The sequence below is a fragment of the Pangasianodon hypophthalmus genome, chromosome 27 (assembly GCF_027358585.1).
Source record: "Pangasianodon hypophthalmus isolate fPanHyp1 chromosome 27, fPanHyp1.pri, whole genome shotgun sequence".
NCBI lineage: Eukaryota > Metazoa > Chordata > Actinopteri > Siluriformes > Pangasiidae > Pangasianodon > Pangasianodon hypophthalmus.
Genome location: NC_069736.1, coordinates 14,515,941 through 14,537,193, shown reverse-complemented (window position 1 = coordinate 14,537,193; position 21,253 = coordinate 14,515,941). Strand labels below are relative to the sequence as shown.

The following is a 21,253-nucleotide window of genomic DNA, read 5'->3' as shown; positions in this document are numbered from 1 at the left end:
ATATGTGTGTGTGTGTGTGTGTGTGTATGTATGTATGTATAAGACACCTGGGTGCACAGTAATCATGTTTTTCAGGACATATATTTTGCCTTGCTACATAGTAATACTTAAGTAAATGACCAAATATATATTTAGATAAAACATAAATAAACATAAACATATTTAAAATATATTTAAATATATTTGAACTCTTACAATCATCTTCTGTGTAGAATGGGATTTTGAATTCAACAAAACACTGTTCTAAACTCTGAACTATAATGTATAATGACCTCTTGCTTTGAATGGACACCTAAAGTGCTGCAGTAATTTATGCAGCAAATTACTTACTATTTTTATATAAACGAGTACTGGAGTATGCGGTTTGGGACGTAGCCCACATCAGACCGCAACTAATTATGGTCACGTGATCAGTGTGACCGGCTGGAGCACGTGACCGAACTCGGTCGCCACCGCTGTCTCATTCCTCTGAGGATTTTTTTTTTCCCTCAGCGCGGGGAAACGCAGACACCTGGACTCGGTGTCAAGTTCCGCTATGGCACTCGAGCTAACAGAAAACCAGAAAGGGGAACTTAATCGCACCGAAAAGATGGGAATTAGTCACTTTTAAGGCTCGCTGGTGAAGAAGAGATCACCGAGCAGCGGCTGAAAAGCCGAACTGAAAAGCTTTCGTTTGTTTCTCAACTAGTTTCTTTTTAAATAGCAAAACACACGTTTTCGCCATTTTAAAAGTGGACTTGTGTTACGAATACTGTTTATACGTCGTGGGTTCTCTTCATGGAAAAAGGTAACCCGTTGTTAAACAGCTTTTTTAGCGTGAGAACTCCGGTTTTGTTTCGAAGGAACCGCGCTTGAGAGCGTCCGGTTTTTTTTCCGGCTGGATTTACCGGATCTTAACGGAATCACGGTGGAGAACTTTGGGCTACACGGACTTGTGGAGACACACAAACACACATAAAGGAGTCGACTTCATACCGTTTCTGTCTACTGAGGCGAATATAGCAACAACAACAAAACAAAAACACCTCAGAACAAACATTTTCGATTTTCGCTCACAGGAAAATGAGCCGGCATTTTGTTCGGCTAACACGCTTTACACAGACTAGCTAACCTTCACCGTGTACGAACCGCTTAGTTGTTGTTGTTGGCTTTTTTTTTATTAGCTAATTATTTCTGTCTCCTCAGCTGTGCCTCAGGGGTGGCGAGGCTACTCTGGGAGCTGCTAGCGGTGTCAAATCTGTGCTTGTGCTACCGCATAGCCGCGCGCGGGCACGGAAACGCGCGTGGTGCGCGGCGCGTGAGCATTCACCTCAGGAAGACGCGCTGTGAAGAGAGGCGCGCGCCGTCAGGAGCCGGATACCTGTTAACTTTTCTGTCTGCGTGCGAGTGTGTGTGTGTGTATGAGTGAGTGAGCGAGCGTGTGTGTGTGAGAGAGAGAGTGTGTGGCTTGTCGCCGCGGGAAGAGCTTCGTGGTCACTGTTCGGCATTCCGTAATGGACGCGAAAGCCTTCGGTCAAGTTTTTCACCGTCCTGTTCTTGCGGTATCTTGCACAGGCTCGGCTACTGGACTGTAACCGAGTCACAACCGGAATATTTCGGAGGCGAACAGCGTTCATTTATTGCCAGCCGGATTTATACAGGACAACTACGATGTCATTTGCACGGGTCTGCTTGGGAGCTCTGCTGCTGTGGACGATTATTTCTGATGGTAGGTACTTTTCCCCTGTACATAGCTATATATTATCATATAGCTGTACATTACATATGCGGTAAGTATAATGGTTGCCTATTAATATATAACAATGTATATACATATAAATCAGGGAATGTACATATTTCTTAAATCTTGTATTGGATTCTGCTTCACTGCAATGCTTTCTTAAGTCCTGATTGGTAATTCCACACACACACACACACACACACACACACGAGAGCATCTCAAGCTGTAATTGCAGCAAAGAGGTAGGTGTCATGGCACATGGTTTGAAGCACGAAATGCTGGAAATCTAGTCACACCTATTCACAGAAATCACAAACTGGTGTGTTTTTCTGTGGTCATTTGAAGTGCAAAAATTAAGGGTGATATGCCGGGCACAGCAACTCTCCACAAGGTGGGAGCACAAGTGTACAGAGTCTCCTCCACATACAATGCAATTTAATACAAAGGTTCAGAATGATACCAGCATGCATCTCCAAGCCTGTGTAGTCTATCTGTATTTAGCCTTGTGGTCTCAATGCAATATATATACTTTAATGTATTTTCATATGTTTTAATACATCAGAATTAACCCGTCATCTTACAACAGACAGTGTATAAACAGGGTGGATTAGAGCAAAGAAACATGCTTAAATGTGGAAATCGCAGCTGTGTACTATGTGATAATGACATGCACACATTGCATACCTTTTAATTCTTAATCAAGAACATTTTTTTTGGCCCAAGACTGACTCAGATTGGGTCTGTCAGGTGGGCAAGTCACTTATCTATATGTAAGACATGATTCCTGAGTACAATCACCTTACTGGTGATTTCCCATATATTACAATTTTTTACTGAAGTAGCACACTAAATACGGAGCGTTTCACGGTAAGTTACACTTATGCAGAACATGTCACTCGTCTCGATTGCACACGGTTACTTGAATACTCAAGCAGTCTGCTCATGTGATAAGTCCCCTTGAAAGTTAACACCTCATTTACTTTATATTTTAGTAACACAAAGAAAGGAGTCCTACCCACAGACTCGTTCAGTAATAGATGTTTCATGAAGTGAAGGTGTTCGAGAAGGGTAACGTGCAGGACTGGGATTCAAGCCCTGTGTTACATCTCATGAATCAGTTATTCTGTTATCTAGGCAAGTGGCAAGAGCAGGATTGAAATGTTCATCACATTTGCATATCATCTGTTTGTAACCGTCCACACTGTGGCAGTACTTCTTGACATTGATGAGTGCTGTTGGTGTGGTTTTCCCATCAACCTTTGCCTCCCAGAGTTACTGAATGACAGAAATTCTATAATTCTTGTGACTTATAGAGGCAAGCTGGTTTTTACCAAACATTTTAGAATCAGAATTCTAATATATACTTGTGGAGAGTGTATCCCTTCCCATCATTTTCTGTATTAGCCTTAACGTGGAGTTGGGGTGGAGCCTGCCTGGAATAAGCATGTTCTTAGTAGTTCAGTAAGGAGCTATTGTGCTTTGGGGTCTTCTTCCTGCAATATTAACTTGATATGCAAGGTGGCCTTGGAAAACCCTTCTCAGAAAGTGTTGACATTTTCTGCTATATACAGTTGCAGGCTTTTTTGAACTGAAATTTGTTTCTCTTTTGCATGTATATCTACCAGATGTCATGTTGTCATCTTAAAATCTGGTTTCCTTCAAAAGTGAAAAGGTCTAAAATCACATTTAAAGATTACATTCTGAATGAAGTACAGGATCATCCGAGACACTTTGGTGACGAATATCTGATTACAAATGGAATTGATTAGGCTTATGCCTGTTTCACTACAGCATGCAGCTATCCAACAACTTGATCAAAGCCTGACATTCACTGTGTGAGGAAGTCACACTGCTAGAAAGGTGTTAGACATCTTTAGACTCCTGCACAACATGATCTTTGTAGAGCGATAGCAAAGATATGATTAAAAAGTAAATAAAAACATTTCTATGTCGTTGTGGTGAAATATGTTTATGGTTTCTTAGAGTTGAGGTTTCAAAATATGTTGTCAGAAAACTCAATTTTGGCTAGAATCTGATTTTTAAAATTTTATTTATTTATTTTTTGGCATTTTCGGTCTGTTTGTAGCCATAGCAACATCCAGTGTTGCTGGTTTAATTGGGTATGTGGGAGTTACTTATTGATTCATTAATAAAACTTGTTTTAGAAAAGAAACCTTAAATCTTGTCTTAATAGATCAGACTCCATGTGATGAGAATATTCTGCTGTGTATGCAGTCTGTGCATGTAGGCCAATCAGTGTGCCATACCCAACTTTCTGCATGGTGCCTGTCCTCATGAGAGGGGCCCTGTCTCGTGACTTGTAGGGCAGTCCTAAAGATTTGCAGTATACGTTGCTGAACTAGCTGTCATGAATAGATGTTTTCCAAATGCAGATCAACATGGCGAGACCGTCCGTGTAATTTAATAATATTTCCTTTATGAAATGTTTACGTCCTGACTAGTGAGCAAATGTTTCTTAACTTGAACACCCTTTGACATACCATATCACAATCAAAGCACTAACTTAATAAAACATGCCCGGTCATTGTAACTGGGGATGGCATTGCTTTGAACTGCTGTCTTGAAGTCTCCACCAATTCCATCCCATAGTTCACTTTATTAAAGCTCACTTCTCTTCTGTGTTTCATAGGAAAATATGTCTTCCACTACTAGCAGGATTGTTGACAAAATGTGAATCTGAGATGATGCAATATTTTAGGTTGCAGTGTAGATAAAGGTAACCTAAACATTTATTTAATTTAGTGATTTAGTTTAAAAAAAAGGGGGGGGGGGTAATTTTATAGAATTCTTGTTTGTCACATCAGATTAAACACTAAACACCGTTTGCATCACATTTACATTTTTACACTGATAGTTAAGGCCAGGATTAAAAAAAGAGAAATTTCTTGCATTGCAGATTTTGCTTTTGTACAAATATTTTATTATGCAGTGTGATAGGCATCTACTGATATAATCAGCTGTGTTTATCATACATCAGTGCACATCAATGAGTAATACTAAAATACAGCTGTAAAAGAAATATGCAAAATACATCCTTGACTATGCTTCAAAATAGGTCTTATCTTTTGTCAGAAGGAACAGTTTCTCTTAAGTAGTACAAGAAGCAATGACTCGCCCATCTTTCTTGTTTATTGCATCATATTTCAGGTGCTGCCCCCTTTAGTCATGCAAGCTTTGACAAAGACACTGTTTCATCACATGTCCTGATTTGTAATCTAGACAGCCTTTAAATGCACTGATGCTAATTCTGAGAGACGATAAATCTGGCCAGGACAGGTCTGTCTCCTCCACTTTTGATAATGACAGACACTATTTGAAAAAACAAAAAGATCAAGACACAAGAACACATTGAAACAATGACAAACCTGACACAGTACACATTCTATGCATGTGTTGTTTGTTAATCTGCATGCTGTGGCACCTGTATTCATCTCTGCTTTTGCTTTCAGAGTTGCTTTACTCCCCTCCACAAAAGCAGATAATCTGGAGAGGAATAGCTTTTTATTCTCCTGTTTTATTTATTAGCATTCCAGCTGACAAACATTGTTGGAGCTCTGGTGACTAGATAACAACACCCTTTAGGTCTTCAGCTAGTTATAATGAGCCTGTTATAATAGATGACACCAGTGGTTTTTGATGTATCTGATTTGAGTTTTATCTGTCGTGTTTGGATGTTTAGATGCATAAGTTCTCATAATTATACCACAGTTCTGTTGAATGATCGATTCTGATTTATCAGAAGGCATTGATTAAATTTCTATAACAGCAGCTCTGACAGTCATTCTGACTGCAAGGTTTACATTAATGCTCTCATTCTAATATGCTAACAATATGTAACAACTTACACAGGGACTTTTATGGTGGGCACGCCACATAAACAGATGGAAAATGCGTGTATTGTTGATGTTGTGAAGTTTTATGCTTAGCGTTTTTGGAAAGAGTTTCCGGTGACAGGGAAAGTCTTCACGACAGAGGACTATATGCTTTGTGGTTTCTCGGTATCATGACAAGATGCGTTTTTTGTCTTACTAAAAATGAGAGGCTGGTGCAGAGGAAATGATTGTATACAGCTACTATAACATAAGCAATAACACAACATTCTTTAATAAATAAAATATTGTTGCCATTGGTAAATTGCTGTGGTATAAGAAGAATAAAACACTGTTGTTGATTACTTGTAAAAGCACTATAACAGCTTTAATCTTTACTTCACCATTATATTTTATTGAAAATGCATTTGGAATAACAATGGGCTTGGCCTTATTGTACATGTATCTTTGTTTGTTTAAGCTGTTATTTCCTTAATTATTTTTTGTGTGTTTGATTCCACTAAATTGTAGTGGCTGATCCTGCCTGAAAGCCTATATGTTAACCTCAGCCACAAGACAATAAATGTGTTTTTTAGTGACACGGTATTGATCACTTTGGTTCAGCATAAAATAAAATTGTGTACTAACCATAACAGCCCAATGACTTATTTTTTTTTTTCTTTTTTTTCAGATGAAAGTGTATACCAGTTGTCTGCTACTAGGGAACCTTTTCCCTCTGATATTCTCTTACTATGGTTCTGTCTAAAGGCTCCATGAATAGGCCAAAAGTGATTCCTTATGTTGGGTTAATTAGTCCCACATTTTAGCAATTTCACTGCAAAAGAAATCCTTGAGGAACTTGACTTAGTTGTGGTTTACCAGTAAATAATGAGTAATGCCAATGGTATTTGCATCTCCTTGACATTTTTTTAAATAAAGAGCCCATTATTTCCAATCATTGAGACTGGAAAAAAGTCTCAGATTAGGCCGTTTTCATATTTCTTTTGCTATATTTGCAGAAGCTCCAAACTGTGGAACCCAAGTGAGAGCTCAAAGAGTAATAAAGCAATGGCACCAGCAGCCTCTAGCTGGAGCACTGTGCATGCTGCTCCTGATTTGCAGCAGTTAAAGCCATTTTTGTGGCAGGCCGGTTCCCTCAGTCATTGTTTCACTGGAGGACCCCCGCCCCCCACCATACACACACACTCACACACTCACACACACTCACACATACTGCAGGCTCTAGGGGTTAATAGCCTTTCTTCAGAAAGCACACACAAGTTGTTTACATGAATTGCTCATTGCCATTTGCAAGGGGGACTTTCTAATCGCAATCGCTCCAGTCCTCAATTGTGCCAAGGATGAATGTGTTCTTTTCGATGGGCCTAATGGCGATAGATAAACGTACTTTTCCATCACTAAAATGTCCTCCTTTTAAGTTTTAGTTTCATCTCGTGTCATGCAAGATAAATGGGCTCTCTGCAGGCAACTTGCCTGACCCATCTGTCTACCCATCAATCCTGGGAGAGAGGAACATCCTGATGATGTCTATGGATTGTAGACGTCATGCAGATTTACTGTTTTTTTTGTTTTGTTTTTTTTTAATTTTCAGAATGGGTAGACATTTTATAAAGATGAAATGGCTGACTCAGAAGGCTCTAACCTGTATTTCCTGCTCCTGTTTGTACTCTTAGTACTCTGTTTGTACTCTGTGTACCCTTCAGCATCATAAGATTAGTGTCTTGGCAAAATAGAGGCTTATTAATGAGAAAGTTGTCTTTAACTGCAGGAAAATGATACAAGAAGATGAGCGATTTTTGTTAGTCAGCAAAATTTCTTTGAGGCTAGTAATTAAGGAGCTCTGAGAATTTGCTGAAATGGGAACACAAATGGATTAGCTGGGGAGAAAAGGTTTTCCCTTATGGAGTTGAAATATCATTATCCTGCTCAACTTCAAAGATACACTTGCTTTTAACTCTCTCTTGTCTAAGATAATTTTGCAGTTATAAAGAAAGCAATATTCTGTTTATAGCACTAGTAGATGTTGCTAGACTCCATAAAGGTTGCCAATACAGCTTTCTTGTGTCAAGATCTTGGATTTGTTCTGCATGATCAGCAGCCACTGAATATTTTGTTCTATGTGAGAGATTGGTCTGTGATCACTACAGTGGGGCCTGATTTGTGTCCTTCCAGCATACTTCAACTGCTTATGTGGTGCTGTCCCCCCTACCATGCTTTCTGACCATTCCTCCTGCCTTAACCTTTTATATGCAGAGGTGGACAAATCACAAATTTGTTAGCTAGCCTACAGGCTTGTGCGATATAATGATATTATTGTTGCTACATGAAGTTAAGTTGCCACGATATTCAGTCATGTTTATTGCAGATTATATTAGATTACTAGACCTGCCAACCATTATGCATTTTGCATAGTAGTACGCTTGTATGAGTGATCACTCATAAATATGCCAAAAGAGCAGTCTTTCTCTTTCCAGTAATATGACAGATGAGTCAGATGACGTATATTTGGAATGATCTGCTCAGGTGTTATGAACATTAGACAAGTATATATTTAATAGTTTAATTTGTAGTTTACTATAATTATTAGGGATGCTACCCCCCCAAAAAATTAAATAGTTCTGACACTTCATTGTCATCCTAACATTTTACAAACAATGTTGATGGTGATGATAAATGGATGAAAAAGTTTTTTTATTTTTTGACTGGCACTCTTCTGCTCACCACTGCACAGCATTAAAGAAGAAAATGTCACTTATGTGAACATTATACAGCAGATTTCTGTTTACTGTAACTGCAGATTTGCTTAAAAATCCACCATACAACATTGGCAAAGTTCCCAACTGCACAGCTGATAATACTGTTAGCCTCCCCTCCTCTTCTTAAAACTAATATGGTGGAAATACACCTTTTCCTCTCATGGACGATTAAATCATTTATCGAGATATTTTAAAATGGATAATTGCAATCAGGGGAAAAAAAAAATCAGTCTAGCTGATCTAGCAAGTGAAAGCACTGTGTCCCATATTTTGGTTGCCCAGAAACCTAATTGACTAGGCGGAGCATGTCAAGCAGGTTAGGTATTTAAGTGCACTAATACAGACTAGTTAATCCGACTAGTAAAAGCCAAAGGGTGTAGTGCCTGCAGTGGGTGGGATTTAGAAAGAGTAACATGTGCTATAGTTACAGCATTAAGGTGCATCACATCAAAGTGAAGCACATTTTGTTTCAATATAATAAAAAAAATTACTTTTTGTTTTGTAGGTAGGGTTTGTTGAACAAGAGATGAAAAATGCTTGTGACCGCTAGCTTTCTGGGTCTACTTGTCCGCTGAGCGACTTGTAAATAAAAAGCTAATATCCTGGACACGTAATTGTCTTGTCCTGGGAGTCGGGGCTAGTGATTTGTCCACTCCTGAGTTACCAGTGCTTCTACTCTGAAGGCTGACATGCTGCTGATCCCTGCATGTTTTAGCCTTATTTTTCAATTTCCATCATGATTTTCATGTGCACCGTAGAAAAGTATGTCTAGTTCATAACCCAAGTTATCCTTGGGTTCTGATTATTGAATGAGTACTATCTGTGCTCCTGCCATTCAAATTAGTTGCCTCAGCTAAGCTGAATTCAGGTTAAGTGTGAATTAAGTCACATTCGGGCCTTCTTTGTCAATTTCCTCAGGATGAAACAGCCCCTGTGGCAGTTGTGGTGGCCAGCAGAGCAGAATGGGCCACTGCGGCCTAAGCAGTCGACATGACCCATTAGTCTTGTCTGTTGGGCTTCCCGACTGTTGCTTGGCTGCTTTTGAAAAATCCTCCAGCTCACACTAGTGATGAATAGTGCAGGGCTTGAAGCTACTGAGTGCCAGACCAGTACAGACACAGTCTGACTGGATGAAGATGTAATCTCATGCAACAGAAACAGTAGTGGGTTGGAAGTATTTTGTAAGTAAAGAAAACATTTGTTCAATTGCTTGGTGTGCAGATCACAGGTTTAGTGATGCAACTCTTGCCTCTCTGCAATGCTCTGATTCTTGCTTAGCTGGAATTAGGTTACAGTTCCACCTTCTTTAAAATTGTTCTTAGCTAATGGGCTGGCATTTGCATCATTTCACCTTTAGATAATTTTCAATAAGAATATTTAAATTCATTCTGCTTACAAGTAAGCTTAAAATATCCCAAGTGAGTCTCTTCCTTGTTAGAATAGAATTGTGCGTGATGTGAACTTATTCACAGAGTGATGATGAAGTGCAGGGAGTTACTGTCTCATAAATTAACCATGATCATCTTTGTGCCTGAAGAATTACCTTGAAATCAATATTGTTGTTCAAATGACTGTCAGCAAATACGAAGCACAGGGCTTTGCATCTTCTCTTTGCATCTACAGCTCTCCTCAAACATATGAAGGTTCACACTGCAGCCTTTAAACTCATCTGAGCTGAGGCACATGGTGACTTTTAAGTTATACGTGTTGAGGATGATAATTACTGGTGTGTGCAGTGTCAAAACTCTACTCAGGAGAACTCGATAACTCAAGCTGGCTTTCAACATAGTAATAGGACAGTGACTTAGCTAGCGTACGTCATTTTGTTTTTGTACAATGTGTTCTCACTTCATAAGCTCTCCAGGTGTTTTCTCTCAAAAAGCCAAGGCTCTGAATGGGAATTTATGTTTATCCAAGTATCCTATTTGTGAGTACTAGAATATATGAATTTTCTGTGTGCTCGTCATTTCTTTTCACAGCACCATAGAAAACCTGGCAAAGGAGGAAGCTTGTGAAGCAGGCAGATCTGTCAGCAGACAATTCAACTTGTGAATGTACCACTGACACATTGACACACGCTGGCAAGCAGCCAAAAGCTGGCACAAAATCAGCCCTAAACTTAAATATTCAAGGTAGTCAGTAAAAATCTATTTTTATAGATCTTTTCCCCCAAACATGTTCCAAGATCAGGCAAGACTAATCTCCCAGGCATTATGTTGATGTATCTGTATTATAAACCTGTGACTTGTCTTGCAGCAGAACTGTCAGAGCTGATGTTATAGAAAAATTAACTAACACCTTCTGACCAATCAGAATTGAAAGTTCAACAGCTATGGTTTTATATATGGTTACAATGTTGTGTGTATAGATATGGTCTATTGACTTTAAATTGCATTTTAGAGACAGCGCATGTGCGTCAAGAGACGGTATGTGAAAGATCTTGACAATGGTGTGTTAAAGGACTTGATATTGTTGACAACAGATAATGGGATCACAAACGTAACCAGCCAATCGTGGGCTACACCTTGTAATGGGACAATAGAAGATGAAGCACTTTAGTGAAAAAGGATTTTTCCAGGGAAGGACGGGCCACAGCATCATGAGCCATTTTTATTGTTGAGTAAAGATGCGCAGTGCTGAGATTGTGACACCTCCTTCAGCAGAAACGGATTAACCCGAGACAAGCATGTTGCCAGGGTGAGGGATGAGGGGGCCACGTCTCTGAAATAAGCACTAGCACTCCTGGGAAATCAAACTCGGGCAGTCAGTGCCGGGCGCCACATGCCTACAAGATGCAACCACAGTAAATCACACATCATAGTCTTTATCTGGAAAATATTTCCCCCGAACCTGCCACCCAAATCACTCTATTTCTCCAAATGTGGACAAATATGCACTCTCTGTCATGCTTGTTCTCTCTTGCTCTCTGTCTGGTACAGTCTTTTTCCCTTTTACAATTGTATTATTTTTTGGGTTTTCCACAGAAGTATACTGTATTTTTCTGTAGTTGTGATGTTTTTAAAGTGAAAGCTACATTTTTGTGGTTCCTTATGGGAACCAAAATTTCCTACAGTATTGATGTTTTAAGGCTTGCTTATCATTGTTAGTGGCAAAACGGAATATAAACATACAAACAACCAAAAACAATGAGATGTAAACAACTGTTCAGCAACTGTAGCTGTTCAGTAACATACTTAACAAGAAGACTGATATTCTCTGTCATGCTCTGTACATGGCCTCTAACCTTTTGGATTTCTATAAAGCCAGGTCTCCTCCTCTAAAATGTTAATTATTACTGGAAATTGACATCTCAGATGAACTTTAACATCTGTGAGTGTTTAATTCCTCTAGATCCATGGCAATTACTACTTGCCTGTTGACCTTTTGTTCATGTGGTACATTCATTCATTTCATATGTGTTCAGTTGGCCTGCTGACATGTATTTGATGCAATGCATGGTTCTTGAGAGGGACTGTGACCTTCTGACTTGCATAGGGACTTATGGAAGGTGTGAGGCTAAACATAATCAGAAATGATGTCTCCAGTCCATTTCTTGTCAGTGAGCTCCTTTGAAAAGGCACATTTCACCCAGATGCACCTAATGATGTGGAAAATGCAGCTAAATTGATTGAGTTCTCCTCAGTTTTACTCACTGCTACAGTAAAGTCTTTGTGTGATGTGGGATTGTATTAAGAAAATTATTATTATTTTTTTTACAGCAACCTTAAGGGGATTTCAAGCAAGATGCACATTACAAGCAGACAGTCTTTTGGTAGTACACATTCTCAGACTTAAATCAACAAAGAAATTAGTGAAGATTTAATCATGTAATCAGGTCTTGCTGTAGCGTAATATGCAGAGTAGCATGTGTACATGCACCTGGTCCTGATTGCAAGCATATTCGGCCTAGATGACCATGGGAATCATGAAATAGTCCTGGCATTCGCATCCACGATACAGAACAGGTTCAGGTCAAGCAGGAGTTCATGGAAGTTAATGAACACATTGCATATGCACCATCTATAAAATAACAGGTAATTAATTAGAAATTTCTAATGTTTGGGGTTAGACTGTCATGTACATATTTACTGCTGCGTAAATGCCCTCTTTCTGCACATTTTTTGGTGAAAATTACCACTCACATGTATATGTATTGGGGTTGCAACTGAATACAAATAAATTATTCGTATCGATGCATCCTAAATGGCTACAAATACAGATATGGACAATAAGAAGGAGTATTCTTTTTCTAGCATCAGACTAGGTGTGTGCACTGCAATAGTGCAGGACAAAAAAAAAGTTGCAATGTTTCCTTAAATGTAAACAGTTTTAAAGCTGTCACAGAAAGTTGTGGGGAGGTTTGCCAGGTTTCAGCAATATTTGCACCTTAACTACTACAAAAAAAACTGCACTAAAAGACCTGAAATGGGCCCAAAATGTTTGGGCATAGAAAAAGGTAGTTGCAGGTTTCTTCTTTTTCTCAGTGTTTTCTTGGGAAACAAGATAACAGTGGAGCGCATTGCTGAGTTGCAGTATATATTTGCAATGCACAGACATTATACACCCTGCTCATGCCCTGCTCACACAATAAAGATCCGGGTCATTACTGTTATATGAATTGCAGATGCACTATTCGTTTGTTTTGGCAGTGATTTGCTCCAGCAGCCTTACCTAAACACTGCCTTACTGAGCTCCCAAATGAAACCATATTTCTAACGTTTCTGTACAAACAATAGAAATAGTTTTATTTATAGAGCTGTTGCTCCATATAGCTCATGCCGACCACAGACTCTGCTGCATATCTCTGCTGGCTCTCCAAAAATAATCAATGAAATTAATTTTAAAATATTTATTTGTATGGCCATTGCGTGTCTTTTTCATCATTCTTAAAGGATCATTCTCTGTCATTATTAAAATAAAATCTTTCTGGAAATTTGTATGGATATTATAATGAAATGCTGCTTAAAAGACTCCAGAAGCATTCCGAATGCGTCCAGCTTTATAGAAGATTCTACTGGCGTGTCCACTGAACTTTTCCGATCTTTCTGGAATGTAATAAACTCAAAAACCAAAGTAAGCTATATAAAATATTGTTACATGGCTATTTTTGTCAACTGTAAATAACAGTTTCTTGATTAGCGAAAGACTTAGTCACCTTGCTTATTCAGTCACATTAGATGGAAGACAGAAAGCTTGCCAGAAAGTTCCACAGGACATCTGGTTCAGGAGTTGAATAAAGTTATGTAATTAAAAAAATTAATGAATGAATGAACAAATTCATATAAAGATGGTTTAACCTGGCATCGGATTACAGAGCTAGTCATAAAGAGAATTTATTGTCACAGAGCTCATGACTTTTCAGCTAATGACCACAGCAGTGAGGAACAGTAGGAGTAGGAGTTTGATCCTAAATGCTGCACTGAACGCAATTAAACATGATGAACTTTTAGTTTTTAAAAGTGTTCCGTTTTGTTTGCCAAAATGCTGCCATAATTTAGTTTAAAAAATATTTTGCTTCATGAATAATGATGATGGACATGGCTCTGTTGACTTCAAGCTATCAGGCTGAGCAGGATGGCTTTCATCCCTGTCAATCACAACGACACTAGCCACACTTGCCTATGCGGAAGACGGCAGGTAGCGGGTTCCTCCCCTGTTGAAAGCTGTTGTATGATAGTGGAGAGCTGGCTGGTGGGTGGGTAATTGGCAAGATTGGCAGAAAATGGGGGGTGGAGAAGTAACATTTGGATCTGCACCAGCTTAGAGCCAGATGTAATACTATATTTTGTTAACCTGGGCTGGTTCTAAATCTGTTCTAGCACAGATCCATAAACTGGAAAATGTTCTAATATGGGGTTGCTGTGCAGAAAGACACGGGGCCATGTCTGCTATGCAGCTCTGGAATGGATATGCCATGGATGCTTTGTTGTGTTTGGACCTAATCCTGTCCAGTGTACATTTGTTGTCTGGGGGACAACTTGTATGTATTGTTTGTGGTGAGTGTTGCGTGCATATGGGGCATAATATTTCTATCACTTTTGACATACTCTCACACACTGGTTCATATATCTCCCAGCACTGGCTCACGCATGCTGACTAGTGACACACAGATACTCTAATGCCTTCTGCCTCCACATATGTTTCCACTTGTCTTGAAAATCAGCAGTTAAGCCTCGTCACTCACTTATATTTTATTTCTGTCTTTAAAGGCATGGCAGATATTGCTAGGACAAACTAGAGTATGTACTCATACTTACTTGTACAAGTCATTTTGCTGGCAATTCCAGCCTATTGGTGGGCACAACTTCAGTTTCAATTTCCCACACCATCACAACTTTATCAAAAACCTAGTCATGTGAGGGTAAGCAGCATTTATCATCCGACACCTGCTAAGCCTGGCTAATCGATAATGTAATTTGTTAAGTACTAATTGGTGCACCTTGGAAGCATTCTTGCATATTAACATTGTCTTTTGCAGATGTTCCATCATTTCTGAGTGAAAGCCCAACAAGAAACTATCAAACCACATAACCCCTTGCTTGACCTTATCCTCAGCATTTATAATAGTCAAATTTAAGAATTTCCTTTGCCTGCAGAAAAGATAGAATGGAATGTGCACTGCCAAAAATTAGCTTCTGCCCGTTAATGAATGAATAATGCTCAGCTGCTCTCAGGTATGCACTTCTTTTGTTGTTGAGGCACAGATAAAGTTTGCACAGGGTTAACAGAGCATTACACTCGCTCTGTGCATACCAAGATAGAATTTCATTGATATGTACTTTATTATAGATACCAAGAGGTACTTGCATTTTGTTCTCCAAGTTCTGTGTAAGTTCATCTGTACAGCTGAGACCTCTTCAAATGGGTCAATTTTTTCCCCACGTGTTGCTGGTAATTGCTTTCAAATGGGCGTTCATCTGTAGCCTGAATTGAACTCGGAAGCTGTGAAGCTGCACATTGAAATGCTAATGATGAACCTCCTCTCCCACAAAGCCGATCTTTTGTCATCTCTAAGTTGTTTTCCTCTCTTGCATGAGGACTCCACTCTCTCAGCCATCAGCGCCTTTAAGACTCCCTTAATTATGAGCTTCTTAACTGAAAGTGGAGGAGTCTTACGCTGTCAATGGCAAATTAAGGATGTGTCCGATAAGTCTTGCACCTTTTTCAGAGTGTGTTCACTGGTGGTGTTATATTGACTATGAATAGCTGTCTTTGTTCAGTCATTGAATCCAATATAGTGCTATTGAAATTGATACACAAAATGAAAGGAAATTTGCACCATGAACAGTACCTGTGGAAATAAATCTTTACTTTTCATCCAGCTCATTAGTGACTTGGACCATTATGAGTAGTGAATAAGTTAACTCCGGTGTGTAAGAACGCACAAAATACCAAATTTGTCTATGTAGGCCTGGAGTTGCCCATCACTCACTTTAGTAGTGTTTAAATAGTGGTATAAATGAGGCACTGGTAGAAGTTGGTAGAAGTCCAGTAAAACTACAAAGGATGCTATAAAACTTTTAATACATAGCAAAACTGCTTTACATACAACCTGTTGCTAACCATGCAGTCATGAAAATTCATGAGCCTTTTTACCCATTTTTTTCACCTGGCAATTCCCATTCACCATATGACAAGGGTGAAAGCCAACAGGTGCTTCGTATGAGAGATGAAGCGAGCCAACGGCATCTTTTCAAACTGCTGCTCATGCTGCATCACAGGAAGAAAGTGCTATCTGCCCTCTTCCACATACAAGAGCTCACAGATGCCCACGATTGGATAGTAATAGAGAGCACAGCCAATTTTGCTTACTTGGCTCCCAGCTATAGATGGCTGTGGCAATGTCAATATTATAGTTTACAGTTCGTTTCTTTAACATCAAAAACACATTACAAGGTAAAACTCCACAAGGCTCTATTTTTATTTTTTTTTATGGGATGTAAAACACCAATGAGGCTGCTTCCGTTTCTTTGCTCCATGTTGCGCTGTGTGTGGGAGTTATACACACTTACTATATTCACTCACCGTCCACTTATAGGAACACCTATACACCTGCTGGATAAAGAACAGATGTTTTTTTTTTCTTTTTTTTTTTTCTTTCTAATCTTCAACTGTCTAGTTTTGATGGTCCTGTGCCCACTGAAGCTTCAGATTCTGGTTCTTGATCCCAATCCCAGGAGATCAGCAGGAGTGGAACTTGATGTGGTCTTCTGTTGTTGTAGCCCATCCACTGCAAGGTTTGATGTTTTGTGCATGATGAGATGCTTTTCTGCTCACCATGGTTGTAAAGAGTGATTATATGAGTTACTATATCCTTCCTGGCAGCTTGAATCAATCTGGCCATCTTTCTCTGACCTCTCTTATCAACAAGGCATTTCCACCCACAGAACTTTCACTCACTCAATGTTTTTTGTTTTTCTGACCATTCTGAGTAAACTCTAGAGACTGTTGTGTGTGAAAATCCCAGGAGATAAGCAGTTTCTGAAATACTCGAACCAATCCATCTGGTACCAAGATCCATGCCATGATCAAAATCACCAAGATCACACTTTTTCCCCATTCTGATTATTGATGTGAACATTACCCGAAGCTCTTGACCTGTATCTGCATGGTTTTGTGCATTGTGCTGCTGCCACATGATTGGCTGAGTGGGTAATTTCTTGTGAAACCAGTTGCATGTATGTGTATATATAAAAAGACCCAAGTAACAGACTGACTGATGCAGCACACATAATGTTCAATCAAATTATAACTAGCCAGAGGTGATCAGACTGAATGTGGGGAAAAAAACGAAAGGTTAATCAAGGCATGGAAGCATGACTGAACAAATGATCGATCCAGGCTCTTTACTTTCTAGAGAAACTAAATAAAATTAAAGCTGCAAGCAGCATTTTCAGGGGCCAAGCACCTAGACTTGGTGAACCACACATTCAGACATGCTACACTTGTTGCCTAAGCAATCACAGGAAAGCACAGCCATAAATTTACTCGGAGGGATTCAAGAGAGATTTGTAGTTTCACTCATGGTGTGTATGTTTTAACCATGGACAGTGGTGGAATTCTCTGACTGTAGGAGGAAAGGTCTAGATGAACAAATGGGTAGCACGGTGGCATTGCCGCAGCCTTGTTTAGAAAGGTGTCAAGATCATGTGAGCCAAATTTGGTGAAGATTGGAAAAATTTTTTGAGGAGGAGTAGCAAAAATGGCAGTTAGATGTATGGCAGGAAGTATACTTGAATTTCAGATCACAAAATCTGTTGTATAGCCTCAGGTCATGGTCCTGAAGATGCCTACCAAGTTTTGAAGATGAAGTGTGCCAGTTTGGTGGTGATTGGAGAAAATTTGTAGGAGGGGTAGTGAAAAAACTTTTTAACAAAAGCCAAGATGTTCAACACTTGAATTTCAAATGTTGGTGTGCATTCAATTCTACATACTCCAGGGAATTACAGGAAAAATGAACTGTGAATTTAGCACAAACTCTTCAAATGATAAAAGGAAAAAAAACGCAGTTATTACAGTTCTTGACCACAAGGTGGCACAGTCACAAAACTTCTTGGCTACGTTCAGGGTCCTGAAGATACTTGTCAAGTTTCGTGATAATACATAGATGCACTGCTGAGATACACCCTCAGATCCTGTTTTTTGCATTTGCCAGTGTGTTACAGGAGAATGGGTTTAAATATCAAAATTCCTTTGATAATCTTTGTTTAGACAGGTCTCAAGATGATGTGAGCCAAATTTGGTGAAGATTGATCAAAATTTGGAGGAGTAGCAGCATAAGTGGCAGTTAGATGTAAACATTTTTGGCATATTATTGTAACTTTTGACCAGTAGGTGATGCTATCACAAAATTTGTTGCAATACCTCATGTCATGGTCCTGAAGATGCCTACCAAGGTTTGTGTCAGTGCACAAAGTTGTTGCTGAGATACAGCCTCACTTCCTGTTTGGTTGCTTCAGCATCAGATTCGTTGGCCCATTACGGGCAAACCCTTTGGACCATTCAAATTTCTTAAGATAACATTTGTGAGGCTTACTCTGAAGATGAAGTGCCAAATTTGGTGATGATTGGAAAACTTTTGTAGGAGTAGTAGTGAAAAAAACTGTTTTTGACAAAATTCATGATGGCGGATCATGAAATTGACATCATTTCCACCTAGGTTACATACATCACAGGGTGCATTGAACTCGGCTCGACCCTGGGAACCCAGGCTTTTAAATTTTGGACGCATGGTTCAAAAGTTATGACTATAAATATTTCCAAATTAGACCAAAATTTGACCTGATGGTGGGGCTAGAGCGTTGGCAGCTCTTGGCCCGAATGTTGCTTAGACCCTCCCCAGTCAGGTTGCCAAATTTCACATCTTTTTACCAGATGGTTCTGTGGGCTGCAATACACTCCCTAGCCAGAAGAACAAGAAGCGGAAGAATCCTGAGTGCCTGGTTAAGAACTGGTTAATAATTGCCTGTTGCAGCACTATTAGCTAACATGCAGTAAAACAGTTGCAGCATTGGGTCTCTCAAATCAACACAACAAATTAAGGAAATAATTGGCTAGGAAATAATTATGTATAATAACAATTAGGATATTAAGAACATTATTTTTGTACTGACGATATTTTTCCGCTGATTTGTTATTTCTGATTTTGATTGTTCACCTGCTTGTTTCATTGCAGGTTACATAACCTGTCAAATAAGTAAACATTTTAGTTTGATACATCAAACTTGGTCATCTTTAGATCTTATTTTAAAATTATATTGATGCGGTGGTATGGATGGTATAGAAAGTTGAATACCAAGGAGGTTCCCAGAAGAGACATGCTGCTACCTTTGCTGTATGCTGGTAATAAATCCTTTTCTGACCACGTGTGATCCGTGTATAGGGATTAGATATGAGGTGAGCATGGGCCACTCTCTCTCTCTGCCCCTGTATGAGCCACTCCAATCTCATCTTCTGTTTACGGCTGCACTATGGGACACATTACTTCAGAGGCAGTGTGAAGCTCTCTCCCTTCAGCCTAGAGTCAGTGCTTGTCCTAGATTTATTGTTCTTTCCTCTTACCTTTATCTCTCCTTCTCTGCTTTCCCGTCTTCAGCATACTTTTCTCATCCTTAGTTTCTTTCACTCGCAAAATTCTATTTCACCATCCCAGCTATGATTTATAAACAAGGCAACGTGATAAAGCCGAGGGGAAACAGTCCCTCACTAACAGCTCACTTTGGTGTAGTGTAAGACATTTTACTCCCATGGTGCCTATTAAATTTGGCATGGTGCCTAGTACATGCTCGCTTTGTCCTTTGTTTTTCTGAATGCTTGAAGAAGGCTATTTTTTAATGTCTGCTTTGCACTAAGGCAAATCTATATCTGCGATCTCATGCTGATAGTGAGATAGTGAGGGAATGAAAAAAGTGATATTGAGAAATGCTCACTGCTTTTAGAACCGTGTATTTATGCCAACATCCAAGTGAACACGAGAACAATTTAATCTGTCTTTTAAGCAGGCCATAGATTTGTACCCTTGCATGCTGAGAAAATAGAAGTAATCTGATGAGAACATGAGGTAGCAAGTTGATGTTGAAAAATAATAACCTCTGTCCCCACAACATACTGAAACTGTCCTGGGTGTTATATAAGCTTTGCTAGCTGTTACTAATATGCGATTCTGTTATAGGCCGTCAAAACTTGTGGTTTAATATTACCAAACTACACAGAGAGTAGATTCTTAGCCATGATCCAGGAGGGAAGCTCACCACACAGACAAATGTTTAAAAGTCTCAAAGTGCACTCTACCCCCCCCCCCCCCCCCCCCTCTTTTTTTTTTTTTTGAAGTGAGAAAATCTTTCAGCTCTGAGATTTTGATCACAGTTGTGATCAGAGTGCTGTTACTGGTGTCAAATGAAGAAATTTATACAATTCTAAGTTTTGTAAATAAATAAATAGCATATTAATATTAATAAATCTGTAAAATATTTCTGAGCTGTAGTGCAACTTTCAAACTTCAGTATCCTCAGATGTCGATTCTTCATAGCAAACCCTAAATGATTTAAGAATGGACCAATGATGACAGCACTTATTTTCTTCTTTCAGCAGACTTTTTTCCCCTCTAAAATGCTCTCCATGGAGAATGTGGTTTTAACAGAGTCTCACTCATCACACGTTTACTGTCCTAAGGCGCAAGTGGAAGTTGAGCTTGAAGGTACATTAGTAACCCTACATTAATACAGATTCAACACCTCTACTAAACCCGTCCTAAGGGTGATTCCACAAGTGGGGTGCCATTTGTTTCCCACCGATATTACATTTACAAATATGTATGTAAATGTAAAAGGCAGTTTAAATAAAGGTAAAAACAATGCTTTAAATATAACCATGAAATATAACCATAAAAAAATACTTAAATCATATTTTTGTATTAACGTCTATATCCACTTAACCTATAATGTTAACCTAGAATGTTATGAAAAATGTACATTTTAGCTGACCTTTATTCACACCATCGCCTGAACACATTCACTCCTATGACATATTGCCTGAAGATTATGGGAAGAAGAAAATTACGTATTCTTTTTTCTTTATATTTAATAATATTGTGAATAATATTTTATAATTAATAAAATACTGTGAATATTGTGATGGCTGACAAGGTCACATTGAAAGTAAAATATTTGTTTAGAAACATATATTTAAAATTGTGTATTTGCTAATTCTTTGTGGGGAAAAAAAAACAACCCCGTTACTATAGATTTAAGAGCAAAATGCTGCATTGTCAGCAAAGAATCATAATTAAAAATGATGGCTGAGATGTGGTAACACACTTTTTTAATTGTTAGGTGCATGTTTCGTAGATTCACTGTTGAAAATGCTTAAAAAAATTTTTTAAAAAAGTTTAATTTCAAGACATACCTCAAGTGGCTAAATGACACCAC

At 38.9% G+C, this 21,253-nt stretch overlaps 1 protein-coding gene across 2 annotated transcripts in view; it reads left to right on the top strand.

The window, feature by feature from the left end:
• The first annotated feature begins 388 nt into the window (after positions 1 to 388).
• tmem132e (transmembrane protein 132E) overlaps positions 389 to 21,253 on the top strand; it is a 237,534-nt gene continuing 216,669 nt past the window's right edge. Inside the window, exon 1 of one of the 2 annotated variants that reach the window (XM_034300633.2) lies at positions 389 to 787. In XM_034300633.2, coding sequence (XP_034156524.1) covers positions 778 to 787 — 10 coding nt within the window. In that variant the 5' untranslated portion in view covers positions 389 to 777. Of the gene's footprint in view, positions 1,709 to 21,253 lie in introns of both variants that reach the window. The other variant, XM_026922019.3, reaches the window with a different exon arrangement.